The sequence below is a fragment of the Orcinus orca genome, chromosome 2 (genome assembly GCF_937001465.1).
Source record: "Orcinus orca chromosome 2, mOrcOrc1.1, whole genome shotgun sequence".
NCBI lineage: Eukaryota > Metazoa > Chordata > Mammalia > Artiodactyla > Delphinidae > Orcinus > Orcinus orca.
This window is the reverse complement of record NC_064560.1, coordinates 127,973,205-127,994,481: the sequence shown is the minus strand read 5'-3', so window position 1 is coordinate 127,994,481 and position 21,277 is coordinate 127,973,205. Positions and strand designations below refer to the sequence as shown.

At 50.7% G+C, this 21,277-nt stretch overlaps 4 protein-coding genes across 11 annotated transcripts; 3 read left to right on the top strand and 1 right to left on the bottom strand.

The window, feature by feature from the left end:
- Nucleotides 1-16: 16 nt before the first annotated feature.
- On the top strand, nucleotides 17-2,165 carry MDP1 (magnesium dependent phosphatase 1). Of its 2 annotated transcripts, XM_004283131.4 has the most exons (6): nucleotides 17-795; nucleotides 912-972; nucleotides 1,046-1,156; nucleotides 1,483-1,590; nucleotides 1,688-1,773; nucleotides 1,955-2,165. In XM_004283131.4, exons 1-6 carry the CDS (start codon nucleotides 759-761, stop codon nucleotides 2,044-2,046), a joined length of 495 nt encoding a protein of 164 aa, XP_004283179.1. In that variant the 5' UTR covers nucleotides 17-758; the 3' UTR covers nucleotides 2,047-2,165. The 2 variants fall into 2 exon arrangements, with proteins under 2 accessions (XP_004283179.1, XP_033267571.1); XM_033411680.2 differs by lacking the exon at nucleotides 1,046-1,156.
- Nucleotides 2,166-2,308: 143 nt separating this feature from the next.
- CHMP4A (charged multivesicular body protein 4A) lies at nucleotides 2,309-11,947 on the top strand. 2 transcript variants are annotated; one of them, XM_049706137.1, is made up of 6 exons: nucleotides 2,309-2,721; nucleotides 4,159-4,308; nucleotides 4,406-4,583; nucleotides 5,148-5,262; nucleotides 5,428-5,563; nucleotides 11,850-11,947. In XM_049706137.1, exons 1-6 carry the CDS (start codon nucleotides 2,691-2,693, stop codon nucleotides 11,852-11,854), a joined length of 615 nt encoding a protein of 204 aa, XP_049562094.1. In that variant the 5' UTR covers nucleotides 2,309-2,690; the 3' UTR covers nucleotides 11,855-11,947. The 2 variants fall into 2 exon arrangements, with proteins under 2 accessions (XP_049562094.1, XP_004283183.1); XM_004283135.3 differs by lacking the exon at nucleotides 11,850-11,947 and adding an exon at nucleotides 5,992-6,341.
- On the bottom strand, nucleotides 7,323-9,639 carry TSSK4 (testis specific serine kinase 4). Its single transcript, XM_004283133.3, has 4 exons — nucleotides 9,289-9,639; nucleotides 8,727-8,941; nucleotides 7,950-8,349; nucleotides 7,323-7,502 (listed from the first exon to the last, which is right to left on the bottom strand). Exons 1-4 carry the CDS (start codon nucleotides 9,508-9,510, stop codon nucleotides 7,323-7,325), a joined length of 1,017 nt encoding a protein of 338 aa, XP_004283181.1. The 5' UTR covers nucleotides 9,511-9,639.
- A 2,292-nt stretch (nucleotides 11,948-14,239) lies between the features above and the next one.
- TM9SF1 (transmembrane 9 superfamily member 1) lies at nucleotides 14,240-21,249 on the top strand. 6 transcript variants are annotated; one of them, XM_033411666.2, is made up of 6 exons: nucleotides 14,240-14,382; nucleotides 15,615-15,979; nucleotides 17,354-17,975; nucleotides 18,276-18,461; nucleotides 19,739-20,012; nucleotides 20,589-21,249. In XM_033411666.2, exons 2-6 carry the CDS (start codon nucleotides 15,632-15,634, stop codon nucleotides 20,980-20,982), a joined length of 1,824 nt encoding a protein of 607 aa, XP_033267557.1. In that variant the 5' UTR covers nucleotides 14,240-14,382; nucleotides 15,615-15,631; the 3' UTR covers nucleotides 20,983-21,249. The 6 variants fall into 6 exon arrangements, with proteins under 6 accessions (XP_033267557.1, XP_049562080.1, XP_033267556.1 ...); XM_049706123.1 differs by lacking the exon at nucleotides 14,240-14,382 and adding an exon at nucleotides 14,460-14,959; XM_033411665.2 differs by lacking the exon at nucleotides 14,240-14,382 and adding an exon at nucleotides 15,016-15,155.
- The last annotated feature ends 28 nt before the right edge of the window (nucleotides 21,250-21,277 follow it).

Genomic DNA, 21,277 nt, shown 5'->3' with positions numbered 1-21,277 from the left:
GTTCTCAGATGCTTAAGAGTCTACACTCAGTGGTGTGCTGGAGCCAGCTCTTACCCGGCTCCAAAGCTAATTGTTGGCATCTTTCCTAGCCCCATATTAAGTGACTTCGTGTTGGTAGCTTGAAATTGGCCATGGTAGGAATATTTACAGAAATTGACAAACAATACAAATCAGTCCTTCTCCCCAAACTGGTTGTTACATATCTGTCAGCATACTACTGACGTGGGTGGTAGAAACCAGGAGAGTGAATTCTCCCCCATTGTGACTCTACTGGACATTTGGGGCCTGTTTCAAGAAAGGCATCAAGAGCTTAGCGGACACTGCATTCTTTTATGGCTGGAATATTGCTGAGGGCTCTAGGCTGTATACGGTGGAGTGGCTGATGTGGAGAAAGGATGAGTGTGGAGTGACAAGCTATGATGGATCACTTTAGGGCTCAGTTGGTGAGATAAAATGAGAGACGGGTGCCAGAAGAAAGGGTTTCCCTTCCGTGTCTCATCTAGCTCAGTAGAAGCTGGCGAGACCGGGTGGGGTGGAGAAGCAAGGGAAGAATATCCCTTGGAGAGACTTGGCATTGGCACTTTGCTGCGGTCCTCCCCACCACCACCACCAGAAGGCGCTCTTGTGAGGTTTTGGGGCCGATCTTCCCAGCTCAGGTTGGCGACGCTCTAGTCGCCGCTTCTCTAAGGCCCGCGGGGCGGCCTGGGAGCCGCGGCAGAAAGGCCCGCCTCCGTGCGCGCAGCCTGCGGGCGCGGGTCATGGCGCGGCTCCCGAAGCTCGTAGTCTTCGATCTAGGTGAGGGGCTGGATTGGGAAGAGTTTCGTAGGGCACAGTTTTTTCCAAACCTCAGTTGATGCTCTCGAGGCCCTGCGCCTGCGCAGGCTGAGACCTCCCCCTCCTTCCTCTCACAGATTACACGCTGTGGCCGTTCTGGGTGGACACGCACGTAGACCCCCCGTTCCACAAAAGCAGGTGAGGCGGGGCTGGGGAGGCCTGGGGCCAGGCGGGGCCCCGCGGGAGCTGAGCACACTCTCGCCCTCCCCAGTGATGGAACTGTACGAGATAGGCGGGGCCAGGCCGTCCGACTGTACCCAGAGGTGCCTGAGGTCCTGGAAAGATTGCAGGGCTTGGGGGTGCCCGTCGCGGCCGCTTCACGGTAAGAAGAGCGACTGAGTCGGTCTAATGCTGAGAGGTGCATGCATGAGGAGACTTCCCGTGTAACCCCTTGGCTGCAAAAATTTAGGCGGTGCAAACTTGCAGGTATTTGTATATTCTTCGAATTGTACCTTCTCCTGTGCATTTTGTTTAATAAACATTGGCTCAGTGCCACCTGTGTCAGGAAGGATATGGAATTGAATCAGGGCGGAGGATGCCTACCCATCCCGGAAGAACAACAAGTTGATTTCCCCCTGGTTACACATAATTTCACTTGCAGCCTTGGCCCTCCACTCTCCTGATCCCATCTACTACACCTTTTTGCAGGACAGGTGAGGTTGAAGGGGCCAACCAGCTACTGGAGCTCTTTGACCTTGTCAGATACTTTGTTCATCGGGAGATCTACCCAGGCAGCAAGGTCACGCACTTTAAGAGGTACGCTGAGATAAGGGGAGAAGCAGGGAGACAGAAGACCAGAGAGGCTGGAGGAGCTAAGAAGCCAGAGTGGTTACCCTCGCCGTGTCTTGCACAGGTTGCATCAGAAGACTGGAGTTCCTTTCTCCCAGATGATCTTCTTTGATGATGAAAAGCGGAATATTGTAGATGTCAGCAAACTGGGTACTGACTGAATGGCAAGGATAGCCATTTGGGGAGTGAGGAGAAAGGGCTCCTAAGAGGGAAGGGGTTAGGTAGATATGTACAGGATGGATAGTTTGCATGCAGGTGACACCCCAAAAAGGTGAGAGTCATAATAGGGAGCCCTGAAGGCCTGATGAAATTGTGGCTTCTTTCTTTCTAGGTGTTACCAGCATTCATGTCCAGAATGGAATGAGCCTTCAGACCCTAACTCAAGGATTAGAGACATTTGCAAAGGCACAAGCTGGACTCTGAGGTCCAGTCCTGTGGATGAGCCTCATTTGAGGCATAGAACTGAAAGGAAATCAGGAGGGCATTTTCAGGTGCATTTGTAAATGATTAAAGTGTATTTGTGTGTGGCAGAAGAGATATTACCCAGTGTGTGTTGTTTCTAATTTTCTAGCGTGTGACCCGGGGTGGGCCATCCGGAGGTGCCAAGACCAGTATGTGAGGCATTAGACTGCATCAGGTTCTGCCTTATAAACTTGTGGCAAACCCAAGACTGTGATTCCCTTATGCTCTCCCCATCCCCACACCTCTCCTGAGCTCTGTCAAGGACATGAAGAACTCTTCCACTGGCCCCAAGTAGTGGGGTGCATTACCCTGCACATTTCCTTCCAGGAAGCAAAGACTTTGTTTTGGGTTGGGGAGGGTGAGGCGACCTTTTTATATAGTGGGAAACGAAGCGGCCGCTTTAAGAGGAGCGCGTGGGTTTGGGGCTGGTGTGTCGGGTCGCACGTGATAGGGGTCTCGCTGGCGCTTGTTGATGATGTCGCCGCGGTGCCCCAAGGAGGGATTGGCCGAGGCTGGTCTCGGAGTGATGAGCCCAGCACCTCCCGGGAGCAAGGCGGAAGCGTACGGGACGCCGTAGGGCGGAGGCGGGAGAGGCTAGGGTCGCGATGAGTGGGCTCGGCCGGCTCTTCGGGAGGGGTGAGCCCGGCCGAGACTGGTCCCTGGGAGGTGCTGGCCGCAGGGGGCGGGGGGAGAGCCGGGAGACGCTGTCCTGAAAACGCTGGTGGTCCAGCAAGGCCTTTTCCCGGGCCAGGAGGCGCCGCCTTGTCAGGGCGCCTGGCTCCAGCTGCCTTCCTTCCTTCCCTTGGAGCGAAGAGCTCGAGGCCCGGGAGGGGGTGCGAGTGGTGAGCGTGGCAGCTGCGCTGGCTCCCGCCGTTAAGGCCTGGGGGACAAGTTGCTGCCTGTCGGCATTCAGTCCTTTCCAAAACACTGGTGCTTCCTTTATGCTGGGCCAGAGGCAATCTGAGGTGACCCAAGAAAGGTACCTCTCGTGAGCTCCTCTGTGGTGCGGTAAGACAAGCAAAGTCTGGCATTTACAGCGTAGTGTGGCGACTCCGTGATGGAGAGTTTCCTAAACAAGCAAAATCTGGCATTTACAGCGTAGTGTGGCGACTCTGTGATGGAGATTTACCTAAAAGCCAGGGGTGCGCGGAAGAAGCAGGCACGGCGGGTGGTGATCCAGAAGGCTAGAAGTATGCCAGATGGGGGGGTTGAAGTTCTCCAGGAAGAGGTAACTGTGCAAAACAGAGGCAGGAAAAAGTATGGTATATTTAGGGAAAAGGAGTTCTGGCTGCCCCGTGAGTGTGTGTGTGTGGGCGCGCACACGCGCTGAAGGAAGAGGAAAGTGTGGATGGAGAGGTAAACGGGGGCCAGATCATGAAGGACCCTGTGTGTCTTAAAGTTCTTTGGATTTTATCCTGTAGGCAGTGGAGAGTATGGAAGGATATTAAGCAGGCTAGGGCCTTCAGATTTTTTTTTTTTTTAATAAGTCTGTTAGAAGTGCAGAAGATGAAGGGAGAAATTGAGATCAGATTTTTTTTTCTCTAGCCTCCCTACTTCATTCAGTTTGATCCTGTGGAATCAGGACCTTGAGTATCTCCTAGGATAGCAAGTGGAACAGTAATTATAAAAAGTGATTGAACTCTGGTGGGGAACACGGTAATGAGGAGGTTATGCATGTGTGAGTGCAGGTGGTATATGGGAAGTCTTTGTACCTTCCACTCACTCAGTTTGCTGTGAACCCAAAACTGCTCTAAAAAAAATAAATTCTATTAAAAAAAACAACTGGAAATGACTTGAAAGGTAACTAGGAATAGCAAAAGAATATTGGCTTTGGAAATCATACTGTCACATTTCAATTCCTTTGCAGTCTCTTACTATAGTAATTGTGATTTTAGACCAAAATGTTAACCTCTTTATGCCTGTTTTCACATTCGTAGAGACAGTACATTCATCGTAGAAAGTTGTTTGGGGATTAACAATAACACGGTCAAGTGCCTAGCACTACTATGCACTCAATAATCGGTGACTAATATTTTTCCTTTACACAATGTGGGCTGCTCCATTGGACTCCAGAGAAGAAGGAGAGGGGGCCAACCCCTGAAGAGGCAATACAGAAACTGAAGGAGACGGAGAAGATATTGATCAAGAAACAGGAATTTCTGGAGCAGAAGATTGAACAGGAGCTACAAACTGCCAAGAAGCATGGGACGAAGAATAAGAGAGGTAATGGGGGAGGGACAGGCACCACCAGGGAGGGCCCGGGGGCGGGGGGGAAAGCAAGGGCTTCTGGCTCTGATGTTCAGGGTGTGGGCTGGATCAGCCGCCCTACAGGCTTTGCGGAGGAAGAAAAGGTTGGAACAGCAGCTGGCACAAACGGACGGGACATTATCCACCCTGGAGTTTCAGCGTGAGGCCATTGAGAATGCCACCACCAATGCAGAAGTGCTTCGTACCATGGACCTTGCTGCCCAAGGCATGAAGAAGGCCTACCAGGACATGTGGGTACGGGGGGAGGGGAGGAGGGGGCCCCGGCACTGGGGAGAGTAGCTTGATGTTGTACTGTGAATCTTAAAACCTCTCCAGATGTGAATTTACAGTAGAGTTGCCTGTGATGGCTAGACCCCTATCAGCCTCCTTACTTATTGCAAGGTGATCTCTTTGCTGGCTGGGGCATTCTAGGGAGGAAAGATGATTTTCCTCTTTTTTGTGGTTTTTTTGGCTGTACTGCAAGGCTTGTGGGATCTTAGTTCCCGGACCAGGGATTGAACCCCGGGCCCTCCTCAGTGAAAACACCCAGTCCTAACCACTGGACTGCCAGGGAATTCCCAATTTTCCTCATTTTTAAAGATCCTTCAAAGAAGAGAGTGCAACCATTCCTCCCCAGTGCGTCTTCTTGCCATTTCTTAGCCCAGATTTGCCTCTTTACACTTTTCCAGGGATCTCTTTTATCTAGTAGCCATGGATTTGTCAGTCTGAAGCCACAGGCAGGAGGGTCTTCATTCATGTGAGATGAAAAAGTCAGGGTTGTCACCTGATTTCTGGGCTGTGTATCTTGTTCTCAGGGACATTGACAAGGTGGATGAACTGATGGCTGACATCACAGAACAACAGGAGGTGGCCCAGCAGATCTCAGATGCCATTTCTCGACCCGTGGGATTTGGAGATGATGTGGATGAGGTGATTGGGAGTGAGGGGTCAAGGAATATTGGAGAAGGCATGGGACCAGCCAGAAGGAATGCCTAAGAGAACTGTGGGACAGGTTTGGGGGAAACTCCAAAAGTGGTATGTTTCTGGAAGTAGAATTTTCCTTTGTCTTGAGCGATCCTGTCATCCCATATCCAGGATGAACTGTTGGAGGAGCTAGAGGAGCTGGAGCAGGAGGAATTGGCCCGAGAGTTGTTACATGTGGGCGACAAGGAGGAGGAACCCCCAGTCACACTGCCCAGTGTACCGTCTACACATCTTCCTGCAGGGCCAGGTATCCAGGGCTGTTCTGTCATCTCAGGGACTTGAGAGGGTGGGATAGATATGGGGAAAAATTATTCCTCATCCATCCTGCCTGAAAGGATCTAGGCAGAGAGGGTTGCTGCTACAGTTGCACAGGTTGTTGACTGCATAAGGGCACCTGGCTGAAGGGGAATGAGGACTGAAGTCAGGCCTGTGCTTCACTCAGCAAACTGTGTCCCCTGGTTTAGGGCTGCAAATGCCCGGAGAAAGAGGCAGCTTCTTCTGATTTGCCCAAAGGTGCTGTGGGAATTAGCAGCAGCCCAGCAAGCAAGACCATACCCTTAGGTTCTTTGCTGGGAGAGAGCGTTCCGCAGGCTCTGAGTGTTATAGGAGGGGATGGTTGGAAGTTGCTGAGGCCTTAACACTTCTTTCTTTCTCTGGGTATCCTTATCCCCAAAGCTCCCAAAACGGATGAAGATGAAGAAGCACTAAAGCAGTTGGCTGAGTGGGTGTCCTGATGAGTCTGGGCTTGTCTACCTGACGCTGCCTTCATTGTTCTCTTTTCCTTAAGTGCCAAGTGCTAAGCTAAAGGAACATGGCCTTTTTGGGAGGTCCTGCTGAGAGTGGTAGTGTGACCCTGCCTGAGAAAAGGGTCTGTCGCCCTCCCATCCGAGGCTCAACCCTGAAGAAGGATCTTGGTGCAGGAGGAACCCCTGGGCTCCCTTTAATAGCAGTTACAGTGCCCTCGTTCGCAATAAAATTGGGCGGATGGAACCCTAGTGCTTATACTGCCCTGTCTACAACTGAAACTCGTCTCTTGGTCCTTGGAGCTTTGTTTCAAGAAATGAGTAGTAATGAGAGTAATGAAGGGGAGTTGGAGCATAGGAGAAATGGGAGCTTCCATTATCTCAGCCTACTATGTTCCAGGCAGATACTGTTCCATCTCTCAGGCTGGTGTGTCCTAGAGCTGCCTGGTGCTGAGGGTGAGGAAACTGCCATCTGTTATTTATCCTAGAACCGTGTGGAGCTGTCCCTGAGCCTTCCCTCATTGCTTTCACCCAGTTGTGTCTCTGCCGAGAGAGCCCCGTGACTCACCAGCTGTCCCCTTACAAAGCCCACTTTCAAGGGTAGGAAAGGAGACGTACGGGGATAAGGGGTCAATAGGTTTCCTTTCTCCGGAACGCATAGTTCATAGGCTTGGTTTGAACTGTCACTTCAACGTGTAGGAGCAATGATGAGGGACCATGATTCACCAGAATTGTTTCAGTAGTGGGTAAGGTGGCATTTGGAGGAGGAAGGAACCAAGATATTACATACCTCCTGATACCCATGTCTAAGAGAATGAACAGTGCCGTCCCCTTGGACTGTAGACAGGCAGAGCTGTGACCAAACCGAGCAATCAGGGTAGAGCAACCTCTACCCCACTATTTGAACATTTAGAGTGCATAGAGATAGACAAAACTGAGCATGTACTCAGCCAGAATAATGAAGCTTCCCCAAAGCAGGTGTTCCTCTGAGCACGCCCAACCCACTTCCCTATGAGCCACATATGCGCTACACTGTAAATTATAATGTTGACTTGACCAGTGTCACGATGACTGGTTACAAGCTCTGGGCAGAAACACCTCTCACCCTCAGCAGTGTTTGCTGCTAAGGTTCCCCTGAGGGAAGACTGTGACTCTAGCTGATGGAACTAAAACAGAATTAGATTTATTTTTGGTGGGAAAGATTTTTAGCCCAAGACCCTCCTGCTTTGCTCCTCTTTCAACCCCCTCCTCCTTCCGCCGTTTTCAGGTACTGATTTCCAAGGATTGGTGACGATTGGTGCCGGGGGGCTGGCACATGGCCTCAAGCAGCCTGATCTCATGGGTGGGTTGCTCAGGCTGGAACTTGAGCACCCAGGGATCCTTGATGATGTCCAGGATGGTGGCACGCTTGGTGGCTTGGCATAGTGTCTGGAGGACCAGGTTCTAGGGCAGGGGAGAGAGAGGTCTTGGCTGAGCTGGCCCGCATTGTGCCACACAATGAGCAGCTGGACCTAAGAAAGTAGCAGGATAGCCCATCACACCACTCTGGTGAAAGGGAGTGCGGCCCTGACTTTACCCTTAAAAGCCTCCTGTCTGCTCAGAAAGCCAACACCTTGAGGGGAAGGAAAGGAAGGGTTCCTTGGGGGAAATCCTTGCAGAATCCCCTTCTGGCCTAAAGAGATAGAGACTAAAACCTGCTTATCACTCACATCCCAGGTGCAAGCCCAGAGGTTGGCCCTTTAAGCCCTCCCCACTATTCTAGGGCAGGGCAAGGGTGTGGAATGGCCCTGGTATCGGGGGGAGGCTTCCCTGGGGTTGGGAGGTCTAGGTTGAGTATTCCCTCTCTGCAGGTCACCCCTGAGGCCTCAGCCCTCCTGGGGGAGCCAGCACCTTGCACTCCTGGGAGATGGCATAGTTAGGTGGAAAAGTGACCTCCTTCTGAGTCTCTCTCAGCAGTTTCTTGAGATTGGTGTCATCGAAGGGCAGACGGGCAACTACTAGCGTGTAGAGGATGACGCCCATGCTCCAGATGTCAGACAGGAAAGGGTTGTAGGGCAGGCCTAGCAAGACCTCCGGGCAGGCATAAGCAAAGCTGCCACAGTAGGTCTGGCTGAGGTGGCTAAAGCAGTTCCCTTGGCGGTAGGAAGGGCTACTCCGCACAGACTGGCTAGAAGGCACCATCTTGGCGAAGCCAAAGTCCGATATCTTCACGTTCTTCCACTTGTCCAGCAACAGGTTCTCCAACTTTAAGTCCCTACCAGCAGCAGAAAGGCTGGGGGTCAGGAGAGGGCTTAGTGTTAGACTGGGAGCTGAAGGGCCAGGGGTCAGAGGCTAGAGATAAGGAAAGGCAAAGAGGGAGAGAGATGCCATTATGAGGACACAGGGCAGAGAGGAAGGAAAGTCATGGAGTTGTGAGCAGAGCCCAGAGGGAAGAGAGGATGGTACCTGAGGATCACTAGGAGCTCACCATCACTTTTCATAAAGTGCTCTGCTCACAGTGGGTACTTAACAAATGTTCTTGACCGGATGATTAAAATAAAGTGGATGAATAGGCCTAGATACTGAGGAGGGAGGTCAAGGGAAGAAAAAAGAGGGTAGAACATGGAAGACGTGCATAAAACCCCCTTGGGAGCCCAAAGGCCTCAGTCTGGGTGGCAGCGCCCTCACCGGTGCACGATGCCCTTGCTGTGCAGGTAGGCGATGCCCAGGGTCATCTGGGAGAACCACTTGCCAGCAAGGGGCTCAGAGCAGGCCCCATAGTGCTGGATCCACTCAAGGACGTCACCACCCTGAACCAGCTCCAGAATAACGTACACTCGGGATGTGGTCTCGATGGCCTGATAGAAGTTGATGAGATACTTGTGCCGCAGGACCTTCATTACCTGGCCCCAGGAGAGGGACCCATCAAACCCAGGCAGGGAGCACCCTGGCTGCGCTCCCAGCCTTCTCCTACTCTCCCACTGCTACTTTCCTAGAACTTTGCAACAGAATCAAACCCCAGAGGGCTGGTGGCCTGTGGACAAACCCTATGCTTTGCACTTTTTACTTTTTGAGGGTCTGGAGGTGAGGTGGAAAGAAGCTGAATTTACATCAAGTAATTTTCCTAGCTGCCTAGTGAGTCATTCAGTTGTGGTATAGGGGTTTCTGGCTCCACCCCCTCCTAACCATACCCCTTTTGAGAAGCCTTAAGCAGCTTGGTACCAGCTCCCTCTTCTAGCCCCTTTCCAACCTGTATCTCACGGGGCAAGAACTTGTTAAGATAGTCCTCAGAGGCCTTCTTCTTTGAGATGATCTTGACAGCCACCATGACTTTCTGCTTTGTGTAGTAAGCCTCATACACCGTCCCGTAGGAGCCACGGCCAATGACTTTGCCCACTTCGTAACCATATTCCTCCATGACAGAGCGGTAGGCCGAGGTGGATGGTGCTCCCAAGGTGTCTCCCTTCCCCATGGTGTTGGGCTTGCTGAGAGCAGGGAGCTTTGCTACTTAAAAGCCTCCTGTCTGCTCAGAAAGCCAACACCTTGAGCCGCTGAAGGCTAGGGTACCAAAGTGAAGTTAGTCTCCCAAAGCTTGCCTATGTAGTCATACAAGTCTGGGATGCTGGGCTCAGCTCTCCACTAGGAGCTTGGAGAGGGAAGAAGGGAAAAGCAGTTCTTTTTGTCTCCACTGGCTGTTGTTACTTCTTTCTCCTCTTGGTTACGGAACTCCCCAAGGTCCCGTGTTCCGCACACATCATAATCCACCTTCTATCCACCACTGGCCACAAGGCTTGAGAAGGAAATGCAGTTTGGAACATATTCATTGCTGGAGGTACCTTTATAATTTGGTGAGACTTGCTCCGTGGATCTGGTCCTTTCAACCAATCATGTTTATTGAGCACCTGCTATGTGCCAGGCAGTGTACGGAGTCCTGGGAGAAAATAACCAATAAGGCGAAGAGAGCCTCTGCTAGCGTTTATAATCCAGCATGAGAAACACCTGAGTGTCAGAATATCACAGAGAATCGCAAGGTATTGTAGAAGCGTGTTCTAAGGAATCTAACTTTAAAATGTATTCTTTTTTGGGGGTGGTGGTGGTGGCTTAAAATAACAATCTTTTTTTTTTTTGAACAAGTTGAGCTGGACTCAGTTGGGTAATTCAGCTGGTGGCATCATCTCAGCTGGCTGGTTTGTTTCTGCGTATGATCTCATTATTCAGTAGAGTAGCCCAAGTTCCCTCACACAGTTTGCACTGAATTTCAAGAGAAAAAAAGACAAGCTGCATGACCAATGGAGGCCTAGGCTCCAGAATCACAAACCATCACTTCCATACCTTTATATGCATAAAGACGGTTACAAAGATCACTCGGATTTATGAGGTGGGGATGGAGACTCCTCTTAACCTTGAAATGCATTCTTTTTTTAAAATATTTATTTTGGCTGCACTGGGTCTTAGTTGCGGCACGTGGGATCTTTAGTTGCGGCACGTGGGATCTTTAGTTGCGGCATGCATGTGGGCTCTAAGTTCCCCGACCAGGGACTGAACCCTGGCCCCCTGCATTGGGAGCGTGGAGTTCTACCCACCAGACCACCGGGGAAGTCCCCTTGAAATGCATTCTTATCTTGCCTTCCACGACCCTGAACTCTACAGTTTTCCTTCCATCCCTCTACCCATTTCTCAGGTTCCACTGGAGCCTCCCCCACCATCCACCCCTTAATCACACCCCGAGGGTTCTATTATAGGCCTTATTTCCTCAGACCTTTCTGTCCTCCCTAAGAATCTCATCGAGACCCCTCATTTCTTAACTCCAGCAAGCCTTCTGCTCCCCTCCCCTCAGTGTGTTCATCCTGAAGTCCAGGGAGTAAATCTGATTTTATTCCCATAACAATTCAGTGCCTCCCCATTCTCCTTAAGATCGAGTCCAGATTCTTTTATGTGGCTTCAAATTTGACCCTGCTTACCTCTCCGATTTTTTCTTGTAACATACATGCAATGCTCCGGCCAAACAATTGCTTTTCCTTCATTGTTCCCTCTGTTCTGGCAAACTCCTACTCTCCCTTCAGGACTTAGCTGATGATCTGTTTTAAGGAAGCCTTTACTGACTGTTCAGGCCCAAATTAGATGGTCCTCCCTCCTGGGTGCTCCCACAGCTCCAATACTTTCTCTAACATGGTGTCTGTTTTTCTTGCTTGCATCTCCCACTAGGCTGTAAGGGAGGTCAGCTGATGAGAGAAGGGATATGAAGTCAAAGACTTGAGAAGAAAGGCTTGTGGAGAATGGGAGAGAGCTGATTTGGAAAATGAGCATTATCGGGCAGCACTGAGGGCCCAAATGAGATTGGAAAACACAACTTATGGACACACAATCTTAACATATCATAGTGTTAAGATTATTTTAGCATTCTGGATATAGGTGCTTGAATATTAACAGACATATTGACCCAAGATTAAGGTTTCACTTAGCAGCTGCCATGAAAGAATGGGAGAGGCATCAAGAACACAGGCAAGAATGTGGCTAAAATGATGGAATGCAGAATCTAAGCTGCTTGGGTTAGGAAGACAAGCTAGAAAAAGGCCAAAGGACAGGGGGAGGGGTTGCAGGTCTCAGTGAAATGGAACAAGTTTGGTGGGAAAGACAGAGGACAAGAGGTTGTGTCAGAGGGGTTATATAACTGGATTTAAGATGGGGGGAGGGGGTGGCACACAGAGGAAATAACAAAGGAAGAATCAGAGTTATCTTCCATCCTCCAAAACGAAACAGAAACTCCAACATTATGCCATAGGCTACTGGTAAATTCCTATTTATTGACAGGCTGATCCTGCTGGCAGGGTGGTTCCAAAGTCCTGTTGGAAGCCAGATCTACATCCTCAGTCTATCAAGATGAACAACTGTCCAGGGCACACAGTGGTAAGGAGGCCCACCCAGCCCCGCCTATCTTCTGCTGCCCTGGATAGGCAGCTTGGTGGCACCTCTGTTCTCATCACGTACAGCAGATAAACCAGTTCATTCAAGGAATGTGTATTAAGCTGCCTACTGTATACAAAAGCACTGCTAGGCTCTGAGGATACCAAGATGGATAAATTATAATCCTCCTGTGAGGAGTTAGCAATTAGCAAGGGAGACAGACACGTAAGAAGTTAAAATAACAGTACGGTGAGATAAAGTTCTATAAACAAAGCCTGTAAGGAAATGTTAAGGGAAGGCTTTATAGAGAAGGTGGCATTTGCACTGTTCAAAAGAAGTCTCCAGGCAGGTTAAGTAGGGAATGGTAGATTGAACAGTTTAGGCAGAAGGAACCATATATGAAGCTTGCAAGCTTGAGAAAATATGACACTCAAGATTTCAATTTAAATATACAGGATAGGGTTCCAGAGGGGAATGTACCTGGAGAAGTAATTTAAATGCAGGTCTGAGAGGCCTAATATGCCAAGCTTTTTTTGACTCTGTCCTATGTACTCATGGTTAAATTTTGCTGTGCATCAAAGTCAGAGCTTGTTAAAAAAATACTGATGCCCAGTCACCTCCTTCCCCAAGATCCGGATTTGGTGGAACTCAGGTATCTATGTTATTTTTTATAAATTTATTTATTTTTATTTTTGGCTGCGCTGGGTCTTTGTTGCTGTGTGCTGGCTTTCTGTAGTTGCGGCGAGTGGGGGCTACTCTTTCTTGCGGTGTGTGGGCTTCTCACTGCGGTGGCTTCTCTTGTTGCAGAGCATAGGCTCTAGGCACGCGGGCTCAGTAGTTGTGGCGCACGGGCTTAGTTGCTCCGTGGCATGTGGGATCTTCCTGGACCAGGGCTCGAACTCACGTCCCCTGCATTGGCAGGCAGATTCTTAACCACTGTGGCACCAGGGAAGTCCCGGTATCTATGTTTTTAATCAGTTTCCAGCTGAATCTGATGCACACCAAGATTTGAGAACCACTGTTGCAAACTAGTGAATTTAATGAAAAGAAACAGACTCACAGATACAGGGAACAAACTAGTGGTTACCAGTGAGAAGGGCGAGGGGGCAATATAGGGGTGGAGGAGTGGGAGTACAAACTATTGGGAGTAAGGTGGGCTCAAGGATGTATTGCACAACACGGGAAATATAGCCAATATTTTGTAATAACTGTAAATGGAAAGTTACCTTTAAAAATTTTTTTAGGGCTTCCCTGGTGGCGCAGTGGTTAAGAATCCGCCTGCCAATGCAGGGGATACAGGTTCGAGCCCTGCTCTGGGAAGATCCCACATGCCTCAGAGCAACTAAGCCTGTGCGCCACAGCTGCTGAGCCTGCGCTGTAGAGCCCACGTGCCACAACTACTGAAGCCCGCGCACCTGGAGCCTATGCTCCGCACCAAAGGAAGCCGCCACAATGAGAAGCCCACGCACCACAACAAAGAGTGGCCCCCGCTCGCCACAACTGGAGAGGGCCAGCGCACAGCAACAAAAGACCCAACTCAGCCAAAAATAAATAGATAAATAAATAAAATATTAAAAAAAAATTTTTTTTAAGAAAAGAACCACTGTTGCAGGAAATAGGACATCTTTAAGACTAAAGAAAGAAAAAATCCTTGCAGCAGCAGTATGGAAAATGGATCCAAGGGGAGAGATGACCAAGAGACTAGCAAGGTGGCTGTCATGATAATTTAGGTGAGGGGATGGGGCCTGAACCAAGGCAGCATGAAGGGCAATTTGGAAGATAATTCGAGAGAAAAGCAGAGGAGGCTTGGTGGCACTGATCTTATGGGGGCGGCTGTTAATTGTGAAGGAGGCCCAGGTTTAGAGACCAGGGGGTTATCACTTAAAAAAGCCACTCTAAATTACTTTTCTAATTACAAAATTAATTGATTGTCTAAAAAACTCAACCCCCTACTTCCTGGATCCTCCTGCGGGGAGGAGGGCTGGGTCAGAGAGGGCAGAAGTGAGTAAATGAAGGGCTTTTCAAGCCAGAAACCGCTTGAGATTTTCCACTTTCTTTACGCGAGGAAAGGAAACCTTAAGTTGTTCCCAGGTGGCCAAAACGAAGTCATGGCCCCTGGGTCTGATCTCCAGAGGAATTTCCCTAATGGCAGATCCCTTGACAGGATAAACTTTTCCAGAATAATCTGCAATACAAAATTAAGAGATGCTCAAACACATATACAGAGATAAATAAAGAATAAAAACATAGAGACCGAAGCAAGCATGTCAAGGTTCTTTACCTGCAATTAACAACAAGCGTCAGGCGGCCCAGTTCACGGGGTAAAAGAGCAACTACCCGATCTCTTTGCGTGCCTCTGCACCAAACCTGGCCCAGGCTTGCCTATCGTCGGACACGGGACGGTCGCTATACGGTCAGGGAGGCCTCCAGTACAGTCTCGGTAAGATATTTTTATTTACGGCATTTGGTTTTTGGCGAGAGGCCATTCAGGACGGATGGCAGAGCAGCAGTGAGGTGAGATCCGATTCTAGGACGCTCGTATGGGCTGTGTCCTCTGCTGTCGTACGACAGCGACGCCCAAAGCCTCACCCCCGCCCGGGTTGAGGACCTTGAGCCACCTCTCGGGGCTCGGCCTCAGCAGTCGGTGGCGAGTCCCATTGGTTCAGCCGGCAAGCGCTTCGGCCTCCGCTAGGTGTGGGAGCAGCCGCCGCCCGGGCTCCGCGTCCCGGGCAGTCACTGGGCGCGAGCAGCGGGCACTGCTCTTGGACGCCCAACCCAAACCTTCCCAGGGATAGGCGGCCGGACCCGCGGCAACGCTTATCCAAAAAGGGCGTTTGTGTCCTCGTAGCCAGGTCTCAACCGCAACCCCCACTGGAGAAACCTGGGAGCTTTGGAGCGGCCTCGGCCTGGGGGGAGTGGCCCCCTCCAAGCTCCAGGAAAGGAGCTTTCCGCCGGGCTGAGGTCCCCTCGGGTGAAGGCGGAAGAGGGAAGACTGACGTGTCCTGAGCTGCCCTCAGGCCGCCGGGAGGGCCCCCCACCCCGCTCCTTGCCGGGCGACGGGCTAGCCCGAGACTCGCGGGGTCTCCAGAGCTGGGCCGGGCCTCCAGCCGTAGAAAGGTTCCCCAAGGAAGCACTGAAGTGAGCCGGGCGCGATATTTTGCGGTGCGGCCGCAGCCGCTGCGATCAGGCACCGCAGCGGCCAGCCCCGTGGAGGTCGGTTGTCAAGTCCTCTCCAGGCCCCCTGCTAGCGCGCCGCTCTGGGGGAGACCCCGGCAGGAGCGCGAGGGCGGCTGCAGGGCAGCAGAGGCCGCTGGCGCCGCCTCGGCCAGCCCTTCCCGCGCGGAGAGCACCCCGGGGCTGCGGCGGGAAGGTGCCGGACGTGCGGGGCCGCGTGGCGTTGCCATGGAAACGGGCTGGGGCGCGCGGGGAGGTCCCGGGCAGGCGGGCTGCCGGAGGGGGGGACCCCAGGTTGGGAGGACTACATAGCAGAGGTGGAGGCCAGTGTTCGAGCTAGAGGGACATGGTGTGGTGTGGCGGTGGGGAAGTGGCCTCCTGAGGGAGGGTCGGAAAGGCCAAGGGGAGGAATTGGAGCCATTGGCTTCAGTTCAAAGAACCTGACCTGGGGAGTCATTCGATCCCTGGTTCCCATAACTGCAGGACTACCCCAAACAGGTTCCGCTGCCTTAAGGATGACAGTCCTAGGCCACCCTGGAAGTTGGAGCTGCCGGTGGTTGCCACTCCTGCTGCTGCTGTTGCTGGGCACAGGTCGAGATCCAGGGGTGGAAGGTGTGACACACTACAAGGCCGGCGACCCCGTCATTCTCTATGTCAACAAAGTGGGACCTTACCATAACCCTCAGGAGACTTACCACTACTATCAGCTTCCAGTCTGCTGTCCTGAGAAGATACGCCACAAAAGCCTTAGCCTGGGTGAAGTGCTGGATGGGGACCGGATGGCTGAGTCTTTGTACGAGATCCGCTTTCGGGAGAATGTGGAGAAGAGAATTCTGTGCCACATGCAGCTCAGTTCCGCACAGGTCAGCCTCTCCACACTGACTAGAACTTAGCCCTCCCTCCCAGGGCCTAATAATAGTGTCTTAGGTTTATGGTTTTCAAAGCACCTTTATGGAAATGATCTGATTTGATTCTAACTACAACCTCATGTGGCAGGCAGGGAGGGTAGTATTTATCATTTGCATTTGGTTGATGAAGAAACATACTTGTTCAGAAGTAACTTCTTCAAGACTACATGGATAGTGGATTGCAGAGTTGACATTAGAGCCCAGGGCTCCTGACTCGAAGCTTCTCTGTAGGTAATAAGGTCCCAACTATCACACCTATGTAGTCATTTTTTGCCATCCCTACCTCTTGGCTTTTTTAATTGGCTCCTTTACATGCTGCCTAATTTTCCCTATCATGCTTTTTTCTTCAGCAATTCCTATCTTAGGGCACTTTTCCTTAGTCTACTGCAGACCTTCCTACACCTCCCTCTCCTCCTAGGCCTTCATCCTGTCGAGTCATACTTGCTCATTTCAGAGAATCCCAACATAATACTAGGGTCTACCCAGTGGTTCTCAACAGGGGGCTTTTGTCTCTCAAGAGACATCTGGCAATGTCTAAAGACTTTTTATTTTTAATTAACTAATTTATTTATGTTTGGCTGTGTTGGGTCTTCGTTGCAGTGCACGGGCCTCTCATTGCGGTGGCTTCTCTTGTTGCGGAGCATGGGCTCTAGGCGCGCGGGCTTCAGTAGTTGTGGCACACGGGCTTAGTTGCTCCGCGGCATGTGGGATCTTCCCAGACCAGGGCTCAAACCCATGTCCCCTGCATTGGCAGGCGGATTCTTAACCACTGTGCCACCAGGGATGTCCTCTGAAGATATTTTTGATTGTCACTACTGGGGAACGCTGCTGACATCTAGTGAGAAGCAGCCAGGGACGGAGCATCTTACAATTCATAGGGCAGCCCCCTACAACAAAGCATTTTCCAGCTCAAAATGTCATTAGTGGGGCTGCCCTGGTGGCGCATGGTTGAGAATCCGCCTGCCAATGCAGGGGATACGGGTTTGAGCCCTGGTCCAGGAAGATCCCACAAGCCGCAGAGCAACTAAGCCCGTGTGCCACAACTACTGAGCCCACGGGCCACAACTACTGAAGCCCGTGCACCTAGAGCCCATGCTCCACAAGAGAAGCCACCGCAATGAGAAGCCCACGCACCACAACGAAGAGTAGCCCCTGCTCTCCGCAACTAGAGAAAGGCTGCGCACAGCAACGAAGACCCAGTGCAGCCAAAAATAAATAAATAAAATAATTAATTAAAAAAAAAAACATATCATTAGTGCTGAAGTTGAAACCCTGCTCTAATACAATGCCTGGGGAGGCCTTGTCTGACTCCTAACTTGCTCTTTTTAGGTGGAACAGCTGCGCCAGGCCATTGAGGAACTATACTACTTTGAATTTGTGGTGGACGACTTGCCAATCCGTGGCTTTGTGGGCTACATGGAGGAGAGTGGCTTCCTGCCTCACAGCCACAAGATAGGACTCTGGACCCATTTGGACTTCCACCTAGAATTCCACGGAGATCGAATTATATTTGCCAATGTCTCAGTGCGGGACGTCAAGCCCCACAGTTTAGATGGGTTACGACCGGATGAGTTCCTAGGCCTCACCCACACCTACAGTGTGCGCTGGTCTGAGACTTCAGTCGAGCGTCGGAGTGACAGGCGCCGTGGTGACGATGGTGGTTTCTTTCCCCGAACACTGGAAATCCATTGGTTGTCCATCATTAATTCCATGGTGCTTGTGTTTTTACTGGTGGGTTTTGTGGCTGTCATTCTCATGCGTGTGCTTCGAAATGACCTGGCTCGGTACAACTTGGATGAAGAGACAACCTCTGGAGGTTCTGGTGATGACTTTGACCAAGGTGACAATGGCTGGAAAATTATCCATACAGATGTCTTCCGCTTCCCTCCATACCGTGGTCTGCTCTGTGCTGTGCTTGGTGTGGGTGCCCAGTTCCTGGCCCTTGGCACTGGTAAGGTGATAAAAATTAATTAGGGATTTCTCTCAAGGGGTAGAACTAAGTAGGTAGTTTGTTCAGAAAAAGATCTACAGATCTTCTCTTCTGTCCAAGGTGAGGGGCAGACCTAAGGGGTGGAATGGCTCTAGCAAGGATGTGTATATTCTGTTGTGGGTTTTCTGGACAACAGAACTGGGGGATATTGTTTTGATGGAAGCCCTGGGTCTGGGAGAAAGGGGGCTGGCTGATTTCTATGAAATTGCCAGAAGAGGGATAGGTGAGACCTAACACAGGCTTTCCACTACCATGCTGCAGGCATTATTGTCATGGCGCTGCTGGGCATGTTCAATGTGCACCGTCACGGGGCTATTAACTCAGCAGCCATCTTGTTGTATGCCCTGACTTGCTGCATCTCTGGCTATGTGTCCAGCCACTTCTACCGGCAGATTGGAGGCGAGCGTTGGGTGTGGAACATCATTCTCACCACCAGTCTCTTCTCTGGTGAGGACTGCCCTTTCCGTGGTGGGCCAGTTTAGGAACTTAGAACACATCATGGAACCTGAGATAGAGTCAGAGTAGGGCTTTCAAGGGACTGAAAATAGGTAAAAGAAACACTAAGGAAACCATTCAAAAGACAAAAAGTGCATTTCTTTTTTTTTTTGCATAGTTAAATATTAAGCCCTTGAAATGTTTTAGGCAACGTGATAAGCACTTGACATGCCTTCATCTCATTTAATTCTCACACTGACTTCATGAAGTAGGTAATATTGTCCCCATTTTACAGATGAGGAAATTGAACTTCAGGCTGGTTAGGTAACTTGCCTGAGATTGTACTCCTAAAAAGCAGAGAATCAGGTTTCAGACCTAGGCAGTCAAACTCTAGAGCCTGTATTCTCAACCATTACACTGAAATAACACTCTTGAATTTATCTTTTGAGACTCCCTTTCTTTCCCCCCAAGTTTTTTTTTTTGGCCACGCTGCACGGCATGTGGGATCCCACTTCCCTGATCAGGGATCGAACCTGCGCCCCCTGCATTGGAGGCGCGGTGTCTTAACCACTGGACCACCAGGGAAGTCCATCCCCAAGTTTTTTGTTTTTTTTTTTGCGGTACGCGGGCCTCTCACTGCTGTGGCCTCTCCCGTTGCGGAGCACAGGCTCCGGACGCGCAGGCTCAGCGGCCATGGCTCACAGGCCCAGCTGCTCCGCGGCATGTGGGATCCTCCCGGACCGGGGCACGAACCCGTGTCCCCTGCGTTGGCAGGCGGACTCTCAACCACTGCGCCACCAGGGAAGCCCCCCAAGCTTTTTTAATTTTGAAAGTGGGCCTCCCCACTCTAGCCTTTCAAGCCAGCTTGTCCTTTCAAAGGCAGTAGTAGTTTGCATTCTGAACCTCTTGTGTTTCCAACTGTTAAGTATCTGATTTCTGTTCTACCACATTTACATTTGAACCAGGGCTTTCTGAAAACAGAGCCTTAATTCAAAGGAATGTCTCATACTAGGAATCACCAGTGCCACAGCAGGACAGGCCCTTGGAGGCAGGTGGATTTGTGTCACTCTTAGATCATAATGTAACGGGCTTGCCTAGATCCTTAATGATAATGGGTAGGGGAGGGAGTGTTGGTAAGCTAAGGAACAAAGAACAACAAGACATGAAAGGGTGGAGTCAGCCTGGGAGCGGGATGTTTCACTCCTCACCCCTTTAGGTCCAGTCTGATTGGGTGCTCCCAGGGATGTAGCTCCTAGTGCTAACTCTCCCTCTGGGGCCCATCCCTGCAGTGCCTTTCTTCCTGACGTGGAGTGTGGTGAACTCCGTGCATTGGGCCAATGGTTCAACACAGGCTCTGCCAGCCACCACCATCCTGCTGCTTCTGACGGTTTGGCTGCTGGTGGGCTTTCCCCTCACTGTCATTGGAGGTATCTTCGGGAAGAACAACGCTAGCCCCTTTGATGCACCTTGTCGCACCAAGAACATAGCTCGGGAAATCCCACCCCAGCCCTGGTACAAGTCTTCTCTCGTCCACATGACTGTTGGAGGCTTCCTGCCTTTCAGGTATCCTCCCTTTATTCCATGGCCATCACTCTCAGGATCCTGACCTTAACTTTCCCCTTCCGTACTCACCCTGTACCGTAACCCATTGTCGCTGATAATCCCTGGTTCAGCTGTACCATTAAGAGATCACTAAATGGTTCCTCCTTTCTCCAACCAGGACTGAGCTTGAATCAGTTCAAATATGAGGGTGTCTCACTTGTGAAGCTCTCCAGAGACATTGCTCCTTTCACTGTCTTCCTAGTTTCTGACTTTGGCGACACCACGTGGGGCTTAAAACCCATTTGATTACTCATCCAATTTGTCGAGTACCTTTTAGTGCCAGACAAATACAGTGGAAAATAGACCAGACAAGATCCCTGCTCTCAACCTACCAAAGAAGATGTTCTTGAAATGAGAGCAGCTAATCATAGGTGGAAGAATCCCCATCAAGCCAGGAACTCCAGTGCAGGGAGTAGAGAGGGCCCACTTTCCACAGTGGCCCAGTAACGTGGAGGGGTGGTGGCTGGAGTTTGGCCTGGCCACTGTGCTGGCAGTGCACAGCCCTTTAATGCTGTGTATCGTCTCTTCTCTTCACAGTGCCATCTCTGTGGAGCTGTACTACATCTTTGCCACAGTCTGGGGTCGGGAGCAGTACACTTTGTACGGCATCCTCTTCTTCGTCTTCGCCATCCTGCTGAGCGTGGGGGCTTGCATCTCCATCGCACTCACCTACTTCCAGTTGTCTGGGGAGGATTACCGTTGGTGGTGGCGATCTGTGCTGAGTGTTGGCTCCACTGGCCTCTTCATCTTCTTCTACTCAGTTTTCTACTATGCCCGGCGCTCCAACATGTCAGGGGTGGTACAGACAGTAGAGTTCTTTGGCTACTCCTTACTCACTGGATATGTCTTCTTCCTCATGCTGGGCACCATCTCCTTTTTTTCTTCCCTAAAGTTCATCCGTTATATCTATGTTAACCTCAAGATGGACTGAGTTTTGGGTGGCAAAACTATCACTCTTCTTTCCCTTTCTTCATGCCCTACTGATCTCTTACCAACATCTCTTCTGATTGAGTGACTGAGTTGTGTGATGGTTTTGTTGCCTTCCCCTTTGCCCTTTGGGCCTCCCTTCTCCAGAGAGGTCCCGGAAATTATAAGCCTCTATTATATAAGGAGTATATATTTGAACTTTTTAAGTTGCCTTTTTTGGTCCTGATTTTTCTTTTTACAATACCAAAATAAAATTTATTAAGAAAAAGGGTCCTGTAGTTGGAGGGTTTGGTCTGGAT